This window comes from Chiloscyllium plagiosum, chromosome 7 (assembly GCF_004010195.1).
Source record: "Chiloscyllium plagiosum isolate BGI_BamShark_2017 chromosome 7, ASM401019v2, whole genome shotgun sequence".
NCBI classification, from domain to species: domain Eukaryota; kingdom Metazoa; phylum Chordata; class Chondrichthyes; order Orectolobiformes; family Hemiscylliidae; genus Chiloscyllium; species Chiloscyllium plagiosum.
The window spans coordinates 49,155,625-49,180,402 of record NC_057716.1 but is presented as its reverse complement, the minus strand read 5'-3'; the positions used below and the strand labels follow the sequence as shown (position 1 = coordinate 49,180,402).

Sequence of the window (24,778 nt, the reverse complement as noted above, 5' to 3'; positions counted from 1 at the left end):
TCGGCAGAGTGGGAGGGGGAGTTGAAATGTTGGGCCACGGGGCGGTGTGGTTGATTGGTGCGGGTGACCTGGAGATGTTCCCTAAAGCGCTCTGCTGGGAGGCGTCCAGTCTCCCCAATGTAGAGGAGACCGCATCGGGAGCAACGGATGCAATAAATGATATTAGTGGATGTGCAGGTAAAACTTTGATGGATGTGGAAGGCTCCTTTAGGGCCTTGGATAGAGGTGAGGGAGGAGGTGTGGGCGCAGGTTTTGCAGTTCCTGCGGAGGTAGGGGAAAGTGCCAGGATGGGAGGGTGGGTTGTGGGGGGGGCGTGGACCTGACCAGGTAGTCATGGAGGGAACGGTCTTTGCGGAAGGCGGAAAGGGGTGGTGAGGGAAATATATTCCTGGTGGTGGGGTCTGTTTGGAGGTGGCGGAAATGTCAAAGTGTCTAGTGTCCTTAAAATAGTAATTACATTGCAGTGTTTTCTAGGCCAGTTCACATCCATCTTTGTTTACTTCCTTAAAACCAACTTTCAAAGTTCAATTCTTAACCTTAACTGTCAGTTCCAAACCAAAACAAAAGAGAGGGCCTTTAACTATACAGAGTTAAACATGCGAATGAGTAAAATGGAAGTATTTATAATTGTTGAAGGAAATATGGCTGAAAGGATAGACATTTTGGCAAAGCTCCTCATTTTGCACTTGTCAGGACAAACAGAAAAATGTTAAATCTCAAACAGTAGCAACAACATATCCTCAAGGAAGAAGGAAGTGCTGATTGTTTGGCTGATCAACTCTTTTTGACTGAAGTGGTACTGTAATGAAAACAATGGGGAATTGTAGTCCCTCTAAACTCATAGGTAATTCAAAAAACATGAAAGGCTTAAAATCCTTCCTTTGCAGGGAGCAAGTCCTTGCTTATGTATATATGTTGGTTCCAGCAAGTGTAAATGTACCATGTTACACCTTTGACTGATTATCTTAAGTTAATTGCCAGTTGAGCAATTGGCACAGTCACGACTGTTCAGCAAATGTCGTCCAACTATAAAATTCCATCTAACAGTGGATATTTTGTTTTGTATGTTGTAAATGCAGCCTATTTGCAAAAGTTTGTGTCTGTCTGTAGCAAACAACTGAAGACGTGCAGTTTGACTCAATCAGCCACTTGCTGAGATATATGACTTGTCTATCTGGCATCATGCCATTACTGAAAAGATTTCCTAGCGACCATACAGTTGAGTATAGTGTATGAATTTTAGTGACATTGTGATACTAGGTGCTTAAATTTTATATCCTAATGATTGATTGATTGAATTACTGGGAGTAACAAGGGCCTGTGGTTTTTCTATTGTTTTCTTCACGACAGTGCCTCAGCCAATCAGAGACAACTTGTCAACCAACCAGTACTCCACTCCCCTTTGGTATGAATTGTTTGAAATTTGGCATTCTTGAGTTTACCCTTATGTGTTCAACCTAAAATGGTTAGGAAACATGCCTTTCTTAATAGAAACATAGAAAATAATCTTTCAAATTTCAGAAGTGAATTAACACAGTCACATTTGCAAAGATTATTATGGAGATTATACCTGTGTCCTCACACTTGCAATATTATGCAAATTTGATATTGGCCCAAATGGTGTAGAATCCACATTGGTGGAGTTAAGCATAACTAGGAGAAGGCAACGTTGGTGGCAGAGGTCTACAGGCACCTAACAGTAGCGGTTATGTAGGATAAGTATTAAATCAGGAGATAATGAGGGCATATGAGAAAGGCAGTATATTAATTATAGGTGATTTTAATCATCATACAGATTGGAAAAATAAAATTGTCAGAGGCAGCTATGAGGAAGCCTTTGATAGGTATACTCAAAATAGTTTCCTAGAATAATATATTCGGATCTAACCAGGGATCAGGCTATTTTGGACTGGTAATGTATAATGACACAGATTTAATAAATGATCTTCGTTTCCCTTGGGAGCAGTGACCAAAATATGGTAGAATTTAGCATTCATTTGAGAGCAAGAATTTGAATCGGAGATAACTGTGCTAAAATGAAAAAGGTGGGAATGAGGTCAGAATTGGTTGGAGTGGATAGGGAGAAGAGTTTAGCAGAAAGGATGTTTAATGAACAATAGCAGACATTTGACTCACGGCAAAGATATTTTCCAATGAGAAAAGAAGATTCTAGAAACTAACCACAACTAACCAGGAAGTTAAGGACTGTATCAAATTGGGGAAAAAAAAATACAATGTAGCAAAGATTAGAGGAAAGCCAGAGAATTGGGAAGGTTTTAAAAGCCATCAAAACATGACCTGGAAAGTAATGAGGGAGAAAATAAGCAATGGGGATAACTAACAAGTAATACAGAAACAGGTAGTTAGAGCTTATTTAAATACATAAAAAAGGAAGAAAGAGGCAACAGTGAGTGTGGATTTCTCAGAGAACAAGACTGGGGAAATAATACTGGGGAGCCATAAAATGGAGAAGAGTTCACAATAGCGGATATTAATGGTGTCCCAAAAATATTAAAGAATCATAGGGCTAAAGTATGGAGGCATGGTGGTCTTAGAGAAAAGAAATAAAACACTAACTATCACTAGAGAAATGTACTCGGGAAATTAATGTGTCCAACTGACAATAAGTTCCCTTTGGCCTGATGGGTTGCAACCTATGATTTTAAAGGAAGCACCTACAGGGATAGTGGATACACTGGTTGTAATCTTCCAAGAATTTTTAGATTCTGGAAAAGTCCCACAGGATTAGAAAACTGCCAATGTAACCACCTTATTCAAAAAGGGGGACAAAAGCCAGTTAGTTTTTGGGAAAATATTATGAGCATTATAAAGGATGTAATAAAACAGCATTTAGAAACACATAAAGCAAAAACAGGTTGCTGCTAAAGCTAAGCAGTTCTGGCAGCATCTGCGAAGAGAAATCAGAGTTAACGTTTCAGGCTGGTGATCCTTCCTCAAATTTCTGGTTCTAAGGAAGGGTCATTGGACCCAAAATGTTTAATTCTTGATTTCTCTTCACAGATGCTGCCCGAACTACTTAGCTTTTCCGGCAACTTCTGGTTTTGTTTCTAATTTACAGCATTGCAGTTCTTTCAGATTTTAGAAACCTATACTATGATCAAGCAGTATCAATATGGCTGTATGAAAGGGAAATTATGCCTGACAAACTTAATCCAGTTTTTTTGAGGAGGTAACAAGTGCAGAGATGAAGGGAGCTAGTAGCTGTAATACATTTGGATTTCCAAAAGGTATTTGTTGAGGTACCATATACAAGACTACTTAATAAGATAAGAATCCATGAGCTTGGTAAGTATATTAGCATGGATAGAGGATAGAATAAAAGATAGATTCAGTTGGTTCTGATATGATGCAATTCTCATGTGATCTCGTGTTATAAGAAAATCGCGCAATAACTGTGCCATTTAAACTAACGAGGCTAGAATCACGTTATAGCTAATACGGGTAAGAAAAGTTTGCTTTCTGCAAATAACAGTCGAAATACTTCAATCATGTTAAAGCCAATTCGTGTTGAAGGAACACATGTTATAGCAGAACCGATTGCAGTTAGGATAAAAGAGGCATTTTCAGATGGCACCCTGTATCAGGGATCAATGCTGATGTCACAATTATTCGCAGTATATTATTAATGACTTAGATGAGGGAAGTGAATGTACTATCATCATGTTCGAAAATGACATAAAATTAGTGGGAAGGTAATAGTGAGGATGACACACGACGTCTACGGTTATAAACAAGTGAAATGAGTAAACAAAAACTCGGCAGGTGGAATATAATGTGGGAAAGTGATAGGTCATGCATTTTGACAGTAAGAATAGAAGAGTTGGAGGTTATTTAATTGGAAAAGACAGCAAAAATGCTGCAATACAGAGGGATTTGGGAGTTCCAGTGAGTGAATCACAAGAAGCTAGCATCGAAATTCAGGTAATAGAAAAAGCAAATGGGCTGTTACCCTTCATGCCACAGGGAATAGCAGATAAAAAGGTGGCTTTGCTAAAACTATACAAGGTACTAGTCATCACAGCTAGAATACTGGAGTAGTTTGATCCCATTTTCCATGGAAACGTATGCTGGCATCAGAGGCAGTCCAGATAATGTTCATTAGCTTGACCCTGGAAATGGAGGGGTTCTCTTATGAGAGGTGGAATGAGTTGGGCCTGTACTCAATGGAGTTTAGAAGGATGAGAGGAAACTTTACTGAAATGTTAAGAATCTTTGGGGTTTGACAGGATAGATGCAGAGAGGTAGTTTCCCCTTATGGGAGAGTCTAGGACCAGACTAAGGAGATGCCAGTTTAGCACTGAGATGAGGAGGAATTTGTTCTCTCAGCATACGTGATTCTGTGGATTTCTTTACCACAGAGGGCAGTTGAGGATGGGCTGTTCAGTATAAGGCTGAGACACATATTTCCAATCATTAAGGGAATTGAAGGTTCTGGGACTAAGGCAGGAAATTAGAATTGAGGATAATCAGATAATCACGTTAAATGGCGTACTCCTGCTATGGTCTGTTATTGCAAAGAAATAAATCAAGCTGAAAGATTAATTTAAATTGTCCAATGGATGTGAGATTAAAACGCATCTGAATGAGCATAATATTCTGGTTTAGTCCTAAATGGAACTACCTAGATAATGCAATTGAAAATTGCTGCTCTGTTCCTTTTTCTTGATAGACAACTGACTTTATTATGTTTTTCAACAGTCATCTGTGATGTCAGCATCCTTTGCACGATTTCATCCAAATCTTGTAGTTGGAGGCACATATTCTGGCCAGATTGTGCTCTGGGATAATCGCAGTAATAAAAGGACACCAGTCCAAAGAACACCACTCTCTGCTGCTGCTCACACGGTACAGTTCAAAAATAACAACTAGCTAAATTAAGATTTTGAAGATCAGAGATTAAAAATCATTTTTGAAAAAAATTGTAGAATTGACCTTTTAACGTTTTTTAAACTTTACATGTATTGGTAAAATGATTAAAACATTTGTAACAATCATTTTGGGCAAGGTATTAAGCAGAAACTAATCTGCCTACAGCATCCAGTCTACTGTGTGAATGTCGTTGGTTCCCAGAATGCTCATAACTTGATCAGCGTTTCTACTGATGGGAAGATCTGCTCATGGAGCTTGGATATGCTTTCTCAGCCACAGGTAAAGAAAATCTAATTTAAAAATTGCATGGTTGTTACAGTTCTTTGACTTTCAGTGCATTTTTATTATGCCATATGAGATTGGAGTACAATGTTAATAAATGAGAAGTCATCCATTTTGGTAGGAATAGCAGTAAAAAGGATTGTACTTGAATGGTAAAAAAAATTGCAGCATGTTGCTGTGCAGAGAGACCTGGACAGCATGAATCACAGAGGGTTGGTCTGCAGGTGCAACAGGAAATTAAGAAGGCAAAAGAAATTTTGCCCTTCATTGCTAAAGGGTTTGAGTTTAAAAGCAGGGAGGTTATGTTACAGCTGGTGCTGGTGAGACCACACCTGGAGAACTACATACAATTTTGGTCTCCTTACTTGGGAAAGGATGTACTGGCATTAGAGGGGGTGCAGAGAAGGTTCAGATAGCTTGATTCCGGAGTTGAGGGGGTTGGCTTATGAGGAGAGACTGAGTAGACTGGAATTATATTCTTTGGAATTTAGAAGAATGAGGTGGAAATCTTACTGAAACACAAAAAATTATAAAGGGAATAGATAAGATAGAAGTAGAGAGGATGTTTCCACTGGCGGGTGAAACTAGGATAAGAGGGCATAGCCTCAAAGTTAAGGGGAGCAGATTTACAATTGAATTGAGAAGGAACTTCTTCATCGTGAGTGTTGTGAATCAATGCATTCCCTACTCAGTGAAGTAGTTGAGGCTTCCTCAGTAAATGCTTTCAAAGCTAATTCTTTTGAACAGTAAAGGAATTAAGGGTTACAATGAGAGGGTGGGTAAGTGGAGCTGAGTCCACAAAAAGATCAGTCATGATCTTACTGAATGGTGGAGCAGGCTTAAAGGCCAAATGGCCGCCTACTGCTCCTAGTTTTTATATACTTGAACTAGAGAAACCAGTTAAAGGCAGTCCTTTAACAGTTTTATGGACTAACAATATGGCTTACTCTTAATAGCAAATACATTTTGTTCATTATTTTTAAAAATAATGTTGGGAAAGAAAGCTCTGAATTTAGTTTTCTACCTTTTTTATCTCTATTGTAAAACACCTAACGCGTCATCTCCCCAGCTCCTGAAGTTTGTGAACTGAAAACATGCCCTGAGATCCAACCACTGTAAGGAGCTGAATGTGTTTCTGTTTTCTACTTCTCCTCCATGATCAAAGTGTTGAAACAACAATGTGCTGTGCCACTGTTCTCCCTATATTTGCATGTTTGTTTTTTTTTTAATACAAAAGTTAACATTAAATTCTGAAAAGTATCAATTGCACAGGAGTTCAAACTTGACAGTTACAGCAAAAACTACATAGCTGCCACCTAAGCACAGGCAATAAATGCTGACCAGTCAGCAACGATTATATCTCTCAAAAATGAATAAATAAAAATGTATTATCTGTTAATCTCAAAATCATGGAACAGTTACAGGGAATCCATTCGACACATCATGGTGCATTAAATTCAGCAAATTAGTTATTTGTCTATTGCCATTGCTCCACCTTATACCTGTAGACCTGCACATTGTTCTTTTTCAGCAACCAGTCCAATATTCTTTTGAATACTTAACCTGCCTCCACCACAGTCTCAGGAGGTGCATTTCAGACCTTAACCACTTGAAAGGAGTAAACATATTTTTCTTGTCTTATTTTTACTTTTGCCAGTTATTTTAAATCTGTAACAAAAAAACCCCCACAGAGTTGCAGATGCTGGAAATCTGAAACTCAAGCAGAAATTGCTGGAGAAACTCAGGTCCGGTAGCATCTGTGGAGAGAAAGCAGACTCAATGTTTTGGGTTCAGTGCCTCTCCTTAAGAACTGATACTAGCTAGGGAAAAGTGGTATTTATGTTGATGACAAGGAGTGGGGGAGGAAGAGAAGAAGTAAACGATAGATAGTGAAGGAGTCTAGAGAGAAACAACAGCAGTTGGGCAGATGAAAGAATGGAAAATGGTGAGCTGAGGAGAAAGAAAACCTGCTGATGGGGACCATTAGTGTATGAAACTAGGTTGGCTGTGATGAAAGCAGCCCATGTGATGACAAGTCCTGGTGTATGGGGTAGATGAGGGAGATTGAAAAATATGCCCAGGCCTGAAAATTATTGAACTCAGTTTTGAGTCCTGAAGGTTGTGGAGTCCCCAAGCGGAATTTGGGACATTATTCTTTCAGCTTGCACCGAGTCTTTCTGCAGTACTGCAGCAAACCTGAGCCAGAGATGTTGGTGTGGAAGACAGTGGTGTGTTGCAGTGTCAGGCAACTGGAAACTCGAGGTCATTTTTGAGGACACAACTTGGATGTTCTGCAAAGCAGTCGTCCAGTCTGTTTCATCTTCCCAGCATCTCTGCATTTTCTCAATCAGCAAGACTGCCTAATTCTCTCGTTACATTGCCATTTTTGTGCATGCCTCAGCTCATCTGTTGCTGAAGCTTTCATCCATGGCCTTGTTACTTCTGGACCTTATTCCAGACTGCCCATCCAGCTAGCATATTATATGAACTTGAGCTCATGCAAACCTCTGCTGCCTATAGACTTATTTACCCAGAACCCGAGTGTTTGTTGCACAGCATAAGTTCTGTACTGACATTCTGTCAGTCCTTAAAGTTTTTATCCTTGTTTCTAAATCATACAATCGTTTAAAAAAAATGAGCAGGGGTTGGCTACTCAGCCCTTCAAACGTACTCTGCCATTCATTATGATCATGGCTGATCATTCATTGCAACAGCCTGTTTCTGCTTTTTCACCCTATCCTTCGATCTCATTAGCCCCAAATGCTATACTGAACTTCTCCTTCAAAGTATGAAAGTTTTGGCCTTGACAACTTTCTGTGGTAGCAATTCCACAGGCTCACCAATCTGGGTGAAGAAATGTCTCCACATCTCAGTCCTAAATCGTTTACGCTGTATTCTTAGAATGTGACCCCTGGTTCTGGACTTCCCTGTAATCAGGAACAGCCTTCCTGCATCTACCCTGTCTAGTCCGATTAGAATTTTACAGTTTTCAATGAGATCCACCCCTTGTTCTTCTGAACTTCAGCAAATACAACCGTAATTGATTTAACATCGTCTCATATGTCGGTCCTGTCATCCCTGGAATTAGCTTGGTGAACCTTTGCTGCACTCTGTATAGAAAAAACATCCTTCCTCAGAGATCGAAGGTAACTTCACATTTATACATATTATACTGAATTCAGCATGCATTTGCCCACTCAATTCCTTGTTCAAATCACAATGAAGCAACTCTGCATCCTCCTTCCAGCTCACCCTCTCACTCAGCTTCATGTCATCTTGTTGGGTCCTTCTGTCGACACTGAACCCATTCTCCTCTTGGTTGGGTATATAGGCATCTTGCTTCTCCTCCAGTTCTGATTATGTTCAAGGGAGAGACTGAAGATAATTCCTTTTGCTTAGCACCAAGTAATTTCTTTTCAAAATTTAATTGCATCAGATGTGAATGCAGATCCCACTTACAACATCAAAACTCTTTCTGTGCTCCTGACATTCAGTATTTTTGACAATCCCTTATGACATATCTTGCCTTCACAACATGTTGGAGCAAGTAACAAATCAGGTAAAATGCTTTTGTCACCTTGATTCACAAAAACAGTAATACATCAACAACAATGTTTTGTTTTGCACAGGACAGCATGGAGTTGATGCACAAACAATCCAAAGCAGTGGCTGTTACTTGCATGTCCTTCCCATTGGGTGATGTTAATAATTTTGTGGTTGGTAGTGAAGAAGGTTCTATATACACAGCATGTCGCCATGGAAGGTAAGGCAGAAAATATTTGAAATGCTTTGTTTTAATTATTTCCCTGTAAGATTCCAGTTTACATTCTGCTAATGAAAAATAAGTTGGTACTGATTTTTGAAAAAAATCACTTTGTCATTAGAAATTTTGAATGTAAACCTATTGAAAGCCTCAGAGAGCAGGGCATAGTTGCATAGTGTTAGCACTGCTGCCTCTCAGCATTAAGGACCAAGATTCGGTTCTAGCGTTGGGTGACTGCATGAATTTTTACTAGGTGCTTCAGTTTTCTCCCGCAGTTTAAAGATGTACAAGCTCAGTGCATTAGCTATGGTAAATGTAGGATTACAGGGATAGGGTAGGAGGCTAGGTCAGGGTAGGGTGCTTTTGGGTCAGTGCAGACTCAATGGACTGAATGGCCTCTTTCTGGACTATAAGGATTCTATGTGCTTATGAGGAATTAATTAATTTTGAAATTGAATAATTTGTGTGTAAAAGCTTTAGTGCTTATTTAAACAAATAAACTTACGTTGCTGTCAAATTTTCACTTGTTGCCCCCACCTTACCATCTTATTACTATTCCCAAATGGCCCACAATCACAATTCTTAAGTATTGACAAGAAACTGAGTTGGATCATCTACAAAAAAGTTAGGCCCACTCGATCAGGACAGAGGCTGGCATTCTGAGATGAGTAGTTAAGCACCCAACTCCCCAAAACTTCTACACCTCATGCATTGCTTTCTACCTGCTTTGATCGGTAACAACTCTAGCCAGCGGGTAACTCCACTCCAGCCAGCGGGTAACTCCACTCCAGCCAGAAGAAAGTTGGATATTCACCAACTACTGTTTGTTAAACATCCACTCCTTTAGTCATCAGCTCACAGCCACTACAATGTATACTATTTACAAGATGCGATGCAGCAATCCATTAAGGTTTCGTGGCAGGCAAACCTGTAATCTTTACCAACCACAAAACCTAAGGGAAATATTTGCAGGAGAATACCATAATCCCCTTAAAGGTTCATGGTCTACACAAACAGTCTCTCACATTTAATTGCATCACATGTACGGCATGGAAACAAACCATTCAACTAAACTGGTCTTTATTAATCTTTATTACTCAGTCTCCTCCCACCCTACTTCATCAAACCATTTCATCATAGCCTTTCAATCTCTCTCTCTCTCTCTCTCGTGCCTATAAAGTATCCCCATTAAGGACACGTAGATTTTTTTCTCCCAGTTATGTTTTTGCATTGTTCCACTCTCTTGAGTGAAAAACTTTACATCTTATTGACCTTGTTAGTGATCAGCTTCTAAATATAATCTCTGGTTTTGGACTCCCCATAAGTGGAAACTTTTTCTCTACTACTTTCAGGTCAATAACTGTGCATTTGTTTAGGACCTTTAGTAGAACTCTAGTGAATGTAATCCTACCCAATTCAACCTCTGCTCATACATCAGTCAATATGTCTTATTTATGCATTTGTGAAATACTATATCTCTCTCACATTCTTTAATACTTGAGTTCTGTATTTAAATCTTTAATTGTTTTATCTCCTCCTTTATTAAACATATACTAGGGGTATTTTTTTCTTCTGTTTCAAATTTGCCTTGTTAATAGCAGTTATTTCATATAATTTTGAAATATGCTTGACTGTTGAACAATCTTTTGCCTGAAATGCATTGTTCACATTACAATTCAAAGGACACTAAAGTTGTAAAGCTATAATCATAGAAATTTACAGTTTTTAGATCAGAGTGGTGCTGGAAAAGCACAGCAGGTCAGGTAGCATCCGAGGAACAGGGAAATCGACATTTCGGGCAAAAACCCTTCATCATAGAAATTTACAGCCTGGTAAGAGGCTTTTGAGTATCTCACAACTGTACTAGTTCCTTGAAAGAGTCCAATTTCATCCCTAGCTTTTCCTCCTAACACTACAAATGATCCCTTATTAATTACTTATAAACTCCCATGGAATCTGATCAACCACCATTTCAGGTAATATGTTCCAGATCTGACCAATCCTCTCAAAAGAAATTTCTCCTCCTTTCTTTTCTAGATCTTTAAACAATCGTTTAAAATCTGATCTCTGGTTATTATTTACTTGCTGTGAAGGCAGTATTTTCTCCATAGTATACTTATCAAAGTCACTAACAATTTAAAATCCTTTAAGTCTCCTCATAACTCTCTCTAAGAATAATCCTAGCATCTCAAATCTCTTCACATTGCAGGTATTAGAGATTTCAGTTATCACCTAGTGAACGTTCTCTAGGTCTTAACATCTTCCCTAAACTCTGGTCTCCAGAATTGTGTATAGTACTCCAGCTGAGACTGAAACAGTGAATTTTAAAGATTTATCTGATTTTCATATTGAGTGTCTTTACTGAAAAAATATTCCATTTTTTTTGTTAAACTATCCTAACACCTTCCATCACCACATTGAATCATTGGCATTCTCTTAGTAACCAATGGAAGTCCAATGTGGGGATGCTTTACACAGCTTGATTGGCTTGAATACACTCACATGGAGAAGACTGGTATCTTGGAATCAGTCAGATTATTGAACTAGTGTCTCAAATACAACAAAAGGAACTTGACAATCCAGAACAATTTCATTCAGCTTTCAATAATAACAAATAATTTTATTTACATAATGCCTTAAATATAAACAAAAGTCACAAAGCATAACAAAGGTAGGTTAGAAGCTAGAGGATTTTAAAGTTTGGATATGAATATTGATGGCATTTGTTGCTGTTGAGAAGGTTGCTGTGAGCTATCGTGTTGAACCTCTGCAGTGATTGTGGGTGATGCCCGACAGTTTTGCTGGTTGGGAGTTCCAGAAAAATGCATTAAAGAAGAACCAACAATATATGTCCAAGACAGGATAGAATGTGACTCAAAGGGGTACCTGAAAGTGATGGTGTACTTGCACACCTTGTCCTTCATGATGGAGCACAAGGATTTAGGAACTTGGGAGTTCTAAATCTCAAACAAGGTATAGAGTCATAGAGATATGTAGCACAGAAACAGGCCCTTCGGTCCAACTCACCCATGCTGAGCGACATCCCAAGTAAATAGTCCTTTCTGCCAGCATTTGGCCCATGTCCCTCTAAACCCTTCCTATTCATATACCCATTCAGATGTCTTAAATGGTATAAGTGTACTAACCTCCACTACTTCCTCTGGCTAGATGAATGGGTCTCAAAATTTAGTATGGGGATTGAGTAAACTACAGTAAAAGTGAGCTTGTCTAAGCACTATGATCACTTGAAGCATTTTTCTTTTTCAAATTATCTAGCTTATTTATTATACTAAGCAAATAATATTTCTGTGCTGTATGACTCTCACATTTCCAGCGTAGAACTTAGTGAATCTTTCAATTACCTCTCATGCCTTGAAAGCTGTTACGGAGTCAGAGTCAAACAGCATTGAAACAGATCGTTTAGTCCAACTCGTCTATGCCGACCTAGTTTTCCAAACTAAATAGTCCTACTTGCCTGTATTTGGCCCACATCCCTCTAAACCTTTCCTATTCATGTACCTCTCCAAGTATCTTTTAAATGTTGTAACTGTACCTGCATATACCATTTCCTCTGGCAGACCATTCCAGTATGAACCAATCTATGTGAAAAAGTTGCTCCTCAGGTCCCTTTTAAATCTTTCACCTGTCGCCGTCATAATTGGCCCCTTGTTTTGAATTCTCCCATCCAAGGGAAAATACCTATGCTCTTCATCTTATCTACATCCCTCATTTTATAAACTGTAAGGTCAACCCTCAACCTCCTATGCTCCAGTGAAAAGTCTGTCTATCCAGATTCTCCTTATAAATCAAATCCTCCATTCCCAGCAACATCCTAGTAAATATTTTCTGAACCCTCCTTCCTATATAAGGGTGTTCAGAACTGTACACCGTACTCCAGAAGTGGCCTCATCAATATCTTGTGCAACTTCAACATGACGTCCCAACTCCTATACTCACTAGACTGAATAATGAAGGTAAACGTACTAAAAACCACCTTTAACCACCCGTCTACCTGTGATGCAAATTCCAAAGAACTACGTACCTGAACCCCCTAGGTCTCTGTTTGCCAACACTATGTAGGGCCCTACCATTAACTGTATAAGTCCTGCTCTTGTTTGCTTCACCAAAATGCAATTTTCTTAAGTTATATTCAAACCTCAATTAATACCTTTTTGTTTTAGGTGTAGTGTATTTATTGATAAGTGTCTGGAGAAAATTAATAAAATTCACTTTTTTGTATATTGAGTCACTTTTGAATTTTGGGTTGTGACCTGTAACCCATCATCTTAAAAATGAAGGTGATGAAATTGAAAGTTGGTGACTAAGAGTGCACCTAAAGGCACCCAAGTCTAATTCATACTCCTGTCTCCTTGGTGCCGACATCTTTCTGCACTTTTTATAAATAGTTCCTTTTTAGTACAGAATTTAAATATTACTACAAAATAAACAAACTTGAAGCTATCATCTTGGATTCATCAGGATTGGGATGCAAAAAACCAAACTTAGTGAAGGAACAACAATTTCTGAGCAAGAGAAGTGCTGAAGGGTTAAACTTAAGTTGGCAAGGACCTAGAACAGGGATTGTTAACTGTAAATCTTAGTTAATTTCCTTCTTATACTGTTTGAAGATGAATTTTGCATTGAGAAGGGGTGTTTGCTTAAAGAATTATTTTCAATTGATCCTTCCATTAAAGAAAAATCATTTTGAAAAATTTGTTGACCAGATATTTTTATCTCAGTGACTTTCCTCTCCCTATTAGATGACAAGAAAACTGAAGAGTTCACATTTGTCTGAACAAGGGCATTTTGTATTCACTTTATAATGTTAATTATACATTTTTGTTGACAGCAATTTATGTAATCAAAACTCTTGTTTCTTGTAGCAAGGCTGGAATTAGTGAGATTTTTGATGGTCATCAAGGACCGATCACAGGTATTCATTATCACACTGCAGCTGGACCAGCTGACTTCTCTCATCTTTTTGTCACCTCTTCCTTTGACTGGACAGTCAAACTTTGGACAACTAAGGTAGTTTGACTTCTTGGTATTAACTGTATTTATACTGTCACTATATTCAACTTGTAGTACTTTAGATTGGCACATTGTTGCATGGAAGAAAATCTACAAAATAAAAGTAAAAATTTCATAGGTATAATCATTACAATAATTGAATGAAATTGAATGTGTATAGTTTTGATTTATGGATCTGTTTTTTTATGTACAAAAAAACCTTAAGTTATATAAACACTACTTTCTTTCAGAATAACAAACCATTGTATTCCTTTGAAGATAATGCTGATTATGTTTATGATGTCATGTGGTCACCGACACATCCTGCCCTTTTTGCTTGTGTTGACGGAATGGGAAGACTTGATTTATGGAATCTCAACAATGACACTGAAGTAAGTAGAATTAGGTGGAAGTTTAATATTGAGTAGCTTGTACCAGTAGTGTGGTGGTTTGGACAATTTCAATCCAGTATTGTACCGTCTGGAGAAAATAGATATTCTGAAGTAAAAATATTTTGTCTTACATTTTCACTTCTTTGAGATAATCAAAATTCATGGCAATTATTTCGAACTTTTTTTTCTCTAAAATCCAAATTAGGTGCCAACTGCAAGCATTACTGTTGACAGTAATCCTGCACTAAATCGTGTGAAATGGACTCAGACTGGAAGAGAAATAGCTGTAGGTGACTCAGAAGGGCAGATATTGATTTATGACGTAGGAGAGGTGAGTAATTCATCATATTACTTTGTTTACTGGAGTAGATTGGATTTTGGTATGAAGGGATTAACATACTGACCTTTTTCAGCTGTACAAATGAGGTTGTGCCCTTCCCAAAGTAACAAGTTAAGCTTGGTCAAAATCACAAACAATATCCTCAAGGATTGGAGTTTTGATACCTCTGTAGGGGTCAAGTTCAACAGGATCTCCCTTCTATTCTTAATTGTTCTATTACATCTCCACCAGTAGCATTTTTTCCAATTACCAAATGAAGACCCGATCCAAATGGATCAGTACCTGGTGCTACGATGTTGTGGCCATAACAGATATGGGTTTCTCAGGGGCAGGAATGGTTGCTGGATGTTCCAGGGTTTAGAGCATTTAAAAAGAATAGGGAGGGGGTGTAGCACTACTAATCAGAGAGGGTATCATAGCTAGAAGCTTCCATTGTCGAGGAAGATCTGCCTATCGAGTCAGTATGGGTGGAAATTAGGAACAGCAAGGGAGCAGTGACCTCGTTAGGGGTTTACTACAGGCCCCCCAATAGCAGCAGGGAGATTGAAGAAAGCATAGGTCAGCAGATTTTGGAAAGGTGTGGACGTAGTAGGGTTGTTGTAATGGGTAACTTTAACTTTCCCAATATTGATTGGAACCTCCTTCGAGCAGAAGATTTGAATGGAGCTGTTTTTGTAAGGTGTGTTCAGGAGGGTTTCCTAACTCAGTACATTGATAGGTCGACGAGGGGAGAGGCTATTCTAGACTTGGTGCTCGGAAACGAGCCAGGACAGGTATCAGATCTTGTGGAGGGAGAGCATTTTGGTGATAGTGACCACAACTGCCTCATTCTACATAGCAATGGAGGAGGAGAGGATTAGGCAAAATGGGAGGATATTTAATTGGGGAAGAGGAAACTATGATGCGATTAGACATGAGTTAGGAAGCATGGAGTGGGAGCAATTGTTCCATGGTAAAGGCACTATAGACATGTGGAGACTGTTTAAGGAACAGTTGTTGTGAGTGATGAATAAATATGTCCCTCTGAGACAGGCAAGAAGGGGTAAGGTAAAGGAACCTTGGATGACGAGAGCAGTGGAGTGTCTCGTTAAGGTAGCTTACATAAGGTGGAGGAAGCTAGGGTCAAGCTCAGCTCAGCTCTAGAGGATTACAGGCAGGTGAGTAAGGAGCTCAAAAATGGTCTGAGGAGAACCAGGAGGAAGCACGAGAAAGGCTTGGCAGAACGGATTAGGGAGAACACAAAGGCATTTTACACTTATGTGAGGAATAAGAGAATGGTCAGAAAGAGTAGGGCGGATCTGAAGAGCAGGTGTGCATGCTGGAATGGATAGAGATAGAGGAAGCTGCTGTGCTGAAAATTTTGTCAAACATTAAGATTGGCAAGTCGCCAGGCCCAGGCCAGATTTGTCCTTGGCTGCTTTGGGAAACGAGAAATGCGATTGCTTTGCTACTTGCGAAGATCTTTACATCCTCGCTGTCCACTGGAGTCGTACCTGAGGACTGGAGAGGCAAATGTAATTCCTCTCTTCAAGAAAGGAAATATGGAAATCCCCGGCAATTACATACCAGTAAGTCTCTCATTTGTCGTCTGCAAGGTGTTAGAAAGGATTCTGAGGGATAGGATTTATGACCATCTGGAAGAGCATGGCTTAATTAAACACAGTCATCACGGTTTTTGTGAGGGGCAGGTCATACCTCACAAACCTTAGAGTTCTTTGAGGATGTGACTAGAAAAGTTGATGAGGGTCGAGCTGTGGATGTCGTGTATATGGACTTCAGCAAGGCATTTGATAAGATTCCCACAGGGCTCTGTCCTTGGGCCTCTATTGTTTGTAATTTTTATTAATGACTTGGATGAGGGGCTTGAAGGATGGGTCAGCAAGTTTGCAGATGACACAAAGGTTGGAGGTGTCGTTGACAGTATAGAGGGCTGTTGTAGGCTGCAGCGGGACATTGACAGGATGCAGAGATGGGCTGAGAGGTGGCAGATGGAGTTCAACCTGGATAAATGCGAGGTGATGCATTTTGGAAGGTCGAATTTGAAAGCTGAGTACAGGATTAAGGATAGGATTCTTGGCAGTGTGGAGGAACAGAGGGATCTTGGTATGCAGGTACATAGATCCCTTAAAATGGCCAAGTGGACAGGGTTGTTAAGAAAGCATATGGTGTTTTGGCTTTCATTAACAGGGGGATTGAGTTTAAGAGTTATGAGATCTTGTTGCAGCTCTATAAAACTTTGGTTAGACCGCACTTGGAATACTGCGTCCAGTTCTGGTCACCCTATCATAGGAAAAATGAGGATGCTTTGGAGAGGGTTCAGAGGAGGTTTACCAGGATGCTGCCTGGACTGGAGGGCTTATCTTATGAAGAGAGGTTGACTGAGCTTAGACTTTTTTCATTGGAGAAAAGGAGGAGGGGTCCTAATTGAGGTATACAAGATAATGAGGCATAGTCTCTGGCTATCAACTCTATCTATTTCCCAGGGCAGAAATGGCTAACATGAAGGGTCATAGTTTTAAGCTGGTTGGAGGAAAGTATAGAGGGATGTCAGAGGCAGGTTCTTTATGTTGAGTTGTGAGAGCATGGAATGTGTTGCCAGTGGCAGTTGTGGAAGCAAGATCATTGGGGACATTTAAGAGACCACTGGACATGCATATGGTCACAGAAATTTGTGTGTGCATACATGAGGATCAATGGCCGGCACAACAACATGGGCTGAAGGGCCTGTTCTGTGCTGTTCTAAGTTCTGCAAGGGCCCATTACAGGTTTCCTCTTCTATGTTGCTGCTTAGTGATATCTTCTGCAAGTACATGGTTATCTGTGCTAATAACACTTAGCACAGTTACTCCCTATGATCATCTCACTGCCCGACATTATAAACAAAACAATTTCCTATATTGGAACAAAGAATCTAATACTATGTTTTCCATGAACCTTGAGTGCAAAAAGTTTTTTTTAAATTTGAACGCCAGTTTAGTTCTATCAAGTAATCCTCAATATTATCAGGTCAGTAAAATCTGTATTTAGAGTCCTTCTTCCAATTGCTTCTGCGTTTAACTGCATCTTTTAGTTTTAATATTGAAGGTAATGATTAGCATTTTTAAACTCACATTTATTTTAACAGCAAATAGCAGTTCCTCGAAATGATGAATGGACACGATTTGCTCGGACACTGGCAGAAATAAATGCGAACAGAGCTGATGCAGAAGATGAAATTACAGCATGAATAGCAGATTAGAGTTCAAGGCATGACTTAGTTGTAGAGTACTTCCAAATTTAATTTTATCTTTTCCAAATCAGGTTTGTAATTTTTCTATGCTTTTTCTCTGAATATAACTTGATGGCTTAGTAAACCAGCTCCTAAACCTCACCCATGGATTACTGAACCAGATGCAAGAATTTTTCACATAACTATTTGCTTTCCTAGAATAGGTTCAAAAATATCAAAGTAACAACACAGGGAATAAAATTTGCACTTGCTACTTTTGCTGATTTTCTCTCTCTTCACTAATAGTGGTAAGGGTATCAACTGTCCTAAACTGGTCCATTCTTTAAAAAAAAGACTGCTGTTGTAATTTGGACAACCTGTAATATGACATGTGGACCAAAAAAAAGGGGCAGAATAACCATAGTGGTTACAATTTCTTGCTCAAAACCTTTAAAGGGTCTAAAAAAAAAACAGGAAAACTCCCATCCCCCATTACAGAAGACCTTGAACTGACTATCACTTATTATATGTCCTTTCAATTAAGTTTGAGCGCTGAGAATTATTTCCAGAAATTACTGAATTTCACTGGCCTGGTTTTTGTTATCCTGAGTAGGGATACTGGACAAAATGCTCTAATCTCAAGTACTATTAAAATGGAGAAAAATATTGTGCTCATTAAACTAATGAACTGGTAAAAATGACTTTGTAAAGACCAAGTTGTGTACTAGTTTTAATGACAGTTTTACATAAATAATAAAACAAGTAAATATATGTGTTCTGGTTTTCATGTAGGAATTTGTGTGAAATTACCATAGTACCAAGTGGCCTATACTCCAAAGTATTTACATTTTTATTTTCAAATCTTCCATTATTGGTTTAGTTGCTTTGTTTGCAGCAGGACTGCAAAGTTCCTGTAAAAGGAAAAGTAGCCTTATTGAGGAAATAATTGTGGTTCAAGACCACAAGCGTACTCTCAACCACATTGAAAACGTTCAGGCACCATCTATTTGCTCCAAGTTATACATTTACTATTAATTTTTAATTCCCCATAAACATACTGAAATGCAAAAGATTTTATCTGCCATATATACAGTTTAATTGTAGAAATGTCACATTAGATGTATTCCTTATCACACAAACTGCTGGTGGTAGGTTAATGAATAATGCAATTTTAGTCTGTACACAATTCAGACACTGCTTCAATTTACTGAGAAACACCCAATTACAAAATGAAAGAACACCTTCAGCAAATGTGCTGAAATGTACATCATAAAAAGCAAGGTTTTGAGCTAAGGTTGATTTACCTATTAGCCTAAAATTAGATCCAGACTTCCCAGCAATTCAGACACCAAATCTAACAGCCTCATTCTCATTGAATCATAATTTTCATTGTATTGATTTCTTTAAACAGTAATATTCTGGCATGATTTAACAAAACTATAATCTGTACAATGTCTTCCACCAACCTTTAACTTAAGCTTATTGCACCACTTCTGTTTTACTCAGTCCCTATGGTGTCTGTACAGAATGTACAATATGTACAGGTATATCAAGTATAAGTTTTGTAAAGCAAAATCTAAAATAATGCAATCTTTTAAAAAATTTAAAATCAGTATTAATGTTGGATTATTATGCCAGCTAGAAAAGTGACCCAATTCCAAAAGGAAGAATCAACTCCCTTTGTATGTATTACAGCTATTGATTTTAATAGGATTTTTGGCAATGCTGAGGACATGGTTCAGCCAGAAGCTGGCATTTATTTTACATTCGTGAAAGGCATGAAAATTCTAAGGGTTGGTCATTACTTGACTGCTCCTGTCACGTTTGTAAGAATACTTTAAAAATGCATTTTTAAAGAATTCTGCTTTATACTGGGCACACTCGTTCATCTTTTCAACTTGTGTCTAATATACAGACTTTATGGAGAATCCTTCTTCAGTGACAACATTATTAAACAAAAGTCAGGGTAGGGGTTATTTCACTACAGTAGTTTTTCATGCTATAGCAGTGTTTTCATTGCAAAAACCAATTGGTGATCATTGTGGATGTGCATGAGCTCTGCCCACACCGGAGCTTGAATCTTAATGTGCAGAAGTAAAACATTAACCAACCTGCCCACATTTACAGCCAAGTTTGATATCAGTTGCATTATTATGAAACAATTTTTGAACCCAAACAAGTTAAAATAACTTTTCTGCACTTTAATGAATGAACAAAATAAAATGTGCATTAAACTTTGTAACATTAGATACTTTTTCATTAATAATAAGTTCTGTTTTGAACTTTTTTCTGGTGCTTCATAAGCAAGAGAAGAAAAGATCAAGAAAAAGCACATCAAGAATAAAACAACTTTTTAAAGTGTCCATAGCAGTCAACACAACAAATATCAACAGTATTCAAGTCTGAAATCAACGATTGAATACATTGCTTTTTGAAACAATCATGAAATTTAAGTGGTTTTAAGTATTTATTTCTAGCTGTAGGTGGAGTTTTGTTTCATCTTTTACACATGATCTCTAAAATTATACAAGGAAATTCTGTAGCAACAATTTTCTGCAATGCAAACAATTCAAACATTTAGTATTATTACAAAAATTTAATTAGGAAATACATGATTTCAATCAAATTCCAACTGACCTCCACCTACATGCAGCTTTACACCTCATTGCTTTGGGAGATCTTTTAAGATTCTGGAGAACCAGGTGACGCTTGTGGATGGATTGAGGCCACACCTGATGATCTAAATTTAGGCAGGTAGAGGCCAAATTTGTTTTCAACTCCAGCAAAAGTGGCAGCAGCTAGTTTGTATCCTCCAATGTGATGAGGCGAGACTGGAGGAAGGTCGGAGATCCTAGATTTCGGTGTGGGCTCAGAACCAACAGGTTTGCTGTTGAATAAAAGATTTTAGCAGTGACTTTGGTGAAAACTACTTGCAAGAATGAGAGAAGCACACCAACACTGTATTCATGGAATAGAAATTTGGGGAAGCAGCAAAACAAACAATAGAGTGCACTTCTCCCCCATTACACATTCTTTCAGGATGAATTTCAAACAGTGGTGATGTAGAGGTTTTGTTAAAATGCCAACTTCGAACAGGAGAATAGGAATGATCTCTCTGTCAAGCTGATTTTTAAAATTGCATCCCATCTCATGCTCTCAAACCAGGCTGTGCTGGTCTACATCTGCACTGCAAAATTACTCTTCAGTTTGCCAGATGGGAAAAGAAAAATTCAGTTAAATTGTATTAATGGGCAATTTTCAGCATTAGAAGTAATGGGAATGAATAACATAGCATTCTTTTAACTTTAACTGAAGAGAACGGGATTGAAAACTCCCAGGAACAGAACCCAACATTAAAAATTAGTTGACTTGTAGGTCAGCTGACCACTAGTATCAACAATTTTTTTGAACATGCTTAATTTGATAGTACACTGTACCAATGAAAACTCAGGTCTGAACTGTTGTGATTATGCAGCAAAGTATAAGCTATTTTAACAACTTATTTCTTTATGGAATGTGGGTGTCACTCACTTTGCAAGCATTGATTGCCATATACTCAAGTGCAAATAGAAGGAGAATTCCATATTAGGATGGATTGTGACTGAGGAGATTTGGCCGGAAACAACGTTCCTACGCATGGGTTGCTCGTCTTTCTAGGTGTTAAGAGTACGGTTGGTGAGTTACTAATTGCAACATGCTGTTTTATTGTTTGTGATGTAAATGATATAGAAGAAAATGTGAAGTGGGAGAGGAAGTTTCCAGATAAACGAAGATTGGCAGGTGGTTGACTGAGCAACAAGGTCTGAGATTACAGGAGGATATAAACAGGTTGGTCAGATCAGTGACAGGTGAAATTTAACTGAAGTGTGAGGTGATGCATATTGGAAATAGTAACAAGACAAGGGAGTACTCAATGAATGGCAGGACACCAGAGCTTAGAGGAACAGAGTGATTTGGAGTGGGAAAGGATTTAAAAAATAATACCTTAATGAAATAACTTGTACAGCAATATTTAATAATACAGTTGTGAATTTTTACCTGTGAATAATTCACAAGGATATATAACTGTTAGTTAAACAATGCATAGGACCATTTGTTCTAGGAGCTGACTCTTCTGCAGATAGCAAAGGGAAACATAAGATAAAGCCTACTGTCAAAAAAAGTTGTTTATTCATTGAACCTCTGAAGAAGCCACTAAAACATCAGTGGTACCTGTCTCTGTAATCATTTATTCCAAGTCTCTGGGCTATTGTTTTTAAATTTCCTAGTTATAGCTAAATAATAAAGACTATTTTAACACTAAGGATTTTTTTCTCAGGTAACTCCCTGCAGATAAGGGTTAGAAGATAGTTGGGCTACTATCAGACCCTGGAAATTCTTGCAACAGAGTGCTAGTCTACAGATTCCTGAAGGTGACAGGGCAGGCTAATTGGGTGGTTAAAAAGGCACTCTTGCTTTTATCAATTTTGGCATAGGTTATAAGAGCAAAGAGATTATGTTGGAGATGTCCAGGACTTTTCTCCAGCCATGGTTGGAGAATTGTGGGCACGTCTGGTCACCACACTATAGGAAGGATGTGATTGCACTAGAGAGGTGTCATAGAACATAGAACAATACAGCACAGAACAGGCCCTTCGGCCCACGATGTTGTGCCGAACATTTGTCCTAGCTTAAGCACCCATCCATGTACCTATCCAATTGCCGCTTAAAGGTCACCAAAGATTCTGACTCTACCACTCCCACAGGCAGCGCATTCCATGCCCCCACCACTCTCTGGGTAAAGAACCCACCCCTGTCATCTCCCCTATACCTTCCACCCTTCACCTTAAATTTATGTCTTTGAGAAGAAAGTGAGGTCTGCAGATGCTGGAGATCAGAGATGGAAATGTGGTGCTGGAAAAGCGCAGCAGGTCAGGCAGCATCTAGGGAACAGGAGAATCGACGTTTCGGGCATTAGCAACCCATGCGTAGGAACGTTGTTCCTGAAGGGCTAATGCCCGAAACGTCGATTCTCCTGTTCCCTAGATGCTGCCTGACCTGCTGCGCTTTTCCAGCAACACATTTCCATCTTAAATTTATGTCCCCTTGTAACACTCTTTTGCACCCGGGGAAAAAGTTTCTGACTGTCTATCTATTCCTCTGATCATCTTATAAACCTCTATCAAGTCACCCCTCATCCTTCTCCGTTCCAACGAGAAAAGGCCTAGCACTCTCAACCTATCCTCGTACGACCTATTCTCCATTCCAGGCAACATCCTGGTAAATCTTCTCTGCACCCTCTCCAAAGCTTCCACATCTTTCCTAGAGTGAGGCGACCCCAGAACTGCACACAGTACTCCAAATGTGGCCTAACCAAAGTCCTGTACAGTTGCAACATCACTTCACGACTCTTGAATTCAATCCCTCTGCGAATGAACGCTAATACACCATAGGCCTTCTTACAAGCTCTATCCACCTGAGTGGCAACTTTCAAAGACCTATGAATATAGACCCCAAGATCCCTCTGTTCCTCCACCTCACTAAGAACCCTACCGTTAACCCTGTATTCTGAGAAGATTCACCAGGATGTTGTCTAGGATAGGGCAGTTTAGCCATGAAGAGGCGCTAGGGCCATTTTATTTGAAGCAGAGAAAAGTGGGCAGGGAAACTGGGGGTGACATGGAGAGGGTAGATAGACTGCACGATTATCATTGTTCTTAATATCATTTGTTTAACAGCTGCCCCAGAACAAGGCTTCAATGGCATTACAAATAATAAAGATCCTTTACTATCTTATAACGTTTGCAAAAAAAAAACCCAATAACTTGCTTTTTTCTGTTTGATTTTCATGATCTAAAATTTACACTACTGCAATATGCATGTAATGGAGTGTGTATGCAGTGCATTGCTAAAACAGGATAGGAAGGTCAAGACAAAAGTAGTGTGTCTGGTCATTTTTGCACATCAACATGTTCAAACTGCAATATGGGTTTGGCAATGCTACATGCTGAAACATGTAAGACTGAATGACCAGCTGATCTCAACTTCGCACACACCGTCATTCCATAAGTCAGAAATAACATGAAAACTACATCCAAATTGTTGGTCATGTTGTGCCACAGGCAAAACACTTACTGCAAACATGTACTTACATTCCCCCAAAGTCAATGTTGAGCCACCTTTGCAAAAGTTCGTAACTCACCAGAGTTACACCAAACTGAGGTGAGGACCGGCAGACACGGGCTGTGGGAAAATTAAAAAGCAAGTCTCATGTTACTTGACTGATTTTTTTTATATAGATTATCCTCTACTGTTCAAGCCTTAATCATTTGAAGCATTAGCATTCCATACCTCCAGCTCCTTTCCATAAAGCTCTGGGACCTTCCTCTCTTAAGATCTTCCTAAAACAGTCAATAACACCACTATAGGTAGTCTGACCAGCACGAGCTGCTACTTGAAGTCTTGTTTTGATGACATCTGCAGGAGTTACTAAGGAAGCAGCAGGAATACCTTTAAAAAATAATTTTGAATAATCACGTTACATTGTGAATACAAAGAAAAAGTTAGCACTTATATATTTTTCATTCAAACTACAGGTAAGATGCAACTGGGAGAGAATGTTTACCAAGTCAAAATTAGAAATGTTACATCTGTTCATAAAAGGGAATTGGAATAAATCTAGCCAATCAAACTAACGTCAATGATATACAAACTGAAACACGAGATATGTCAATAAAATTAATGGCAATGCAATTGATGAAACGACACTGTCAATACAAAATTAGCAATGGACACAGACAGCACAAAGTAATGGCGAACAATTGCTTTTTTCAACTGGAAAGCACACAATGTTTGCTTATCACGTCACTTTGAAGTAAAAATTTCAGGTCCGGGAGGAAGAGACTAGATTTAAC

At 38.8% G+C, this 24,778-nt stretch overlaps 2 protein-coding genes across 6 annotated transcripts in view; one reads left to right on the top strand and one right to left on the bottom strand.

Annotated features, from left to right (window-relative positions):
* The window catches only part of dync1i2b (dynein, cytoplasmic 1, intermediate chain 2b), an 87,296-nt gene extending 68,644 nt beyond the window's left edge, over positions 1–18,652 (top strand). For all 4 annotated transcript variants that reach the window (XM_043693645.1, XM_043693646.1, XM_043693647.1 and 1 more), the window contains 7 exons: positions 4,720–4,866; positions 5,056–5,169; positions 8,802–8,935; positions 13,819–13,963; positions 14,197–14,337; positions 14,543–14,668; positions 17,802–18,652. In XM_043693645.1, the coding sequence (XP_043549580.1) occupies positions 4,720–4,866; positions 5,056–5,169; positions 8,802–8,935; positions 13,819–13,963; positions 14,197–14,337; positions 14,543–14,668; positions 17,802–17,903 (909 nt within the window). In that variant the 3' untranslated portion in view covers positions 17,904–18,652. The remainder of the gene's footprint in view (positions 1–4,719; positions 4,867–5,055; positions 5,170–8,801; positions 8,936–13,818; positions 13,964–14,196; positions 14,338–14,542; positions 14,669–17,801) is intronic.
* A 1,419-nt stretch (positions 18,653–20,071) lies between these two features.
* Positions 20,072–24,778, bottom strand: part of slc25a12 (solute carrier family 25 member 12) — a 118,324-nt gene continuing 113,617 nt past the window's right edge. For both annotated transcript variants that reach the window (XM_043693649.1, XM_043693650.1), the window contains exons 16-18: positions 24,216–24,374; positions 24,017–24,107; positions 20,072–20,772 (exon numbers count right to left, since the gene is read on the bottom strand). In XM_043693649.1, the coding sequence (XP_043549584.1) occupies positions 20,568–20,772; positions 24,017–24,107; positions 24,216–24,374 (455 nt within the window). In that variant the 3' untranslated portion in view covers positions 20,072–20,567. The remainder of the gene's footprint in view (positions 20,773–24,016; positions 24,108–24,215; positions 24,375–24,778) is intronic.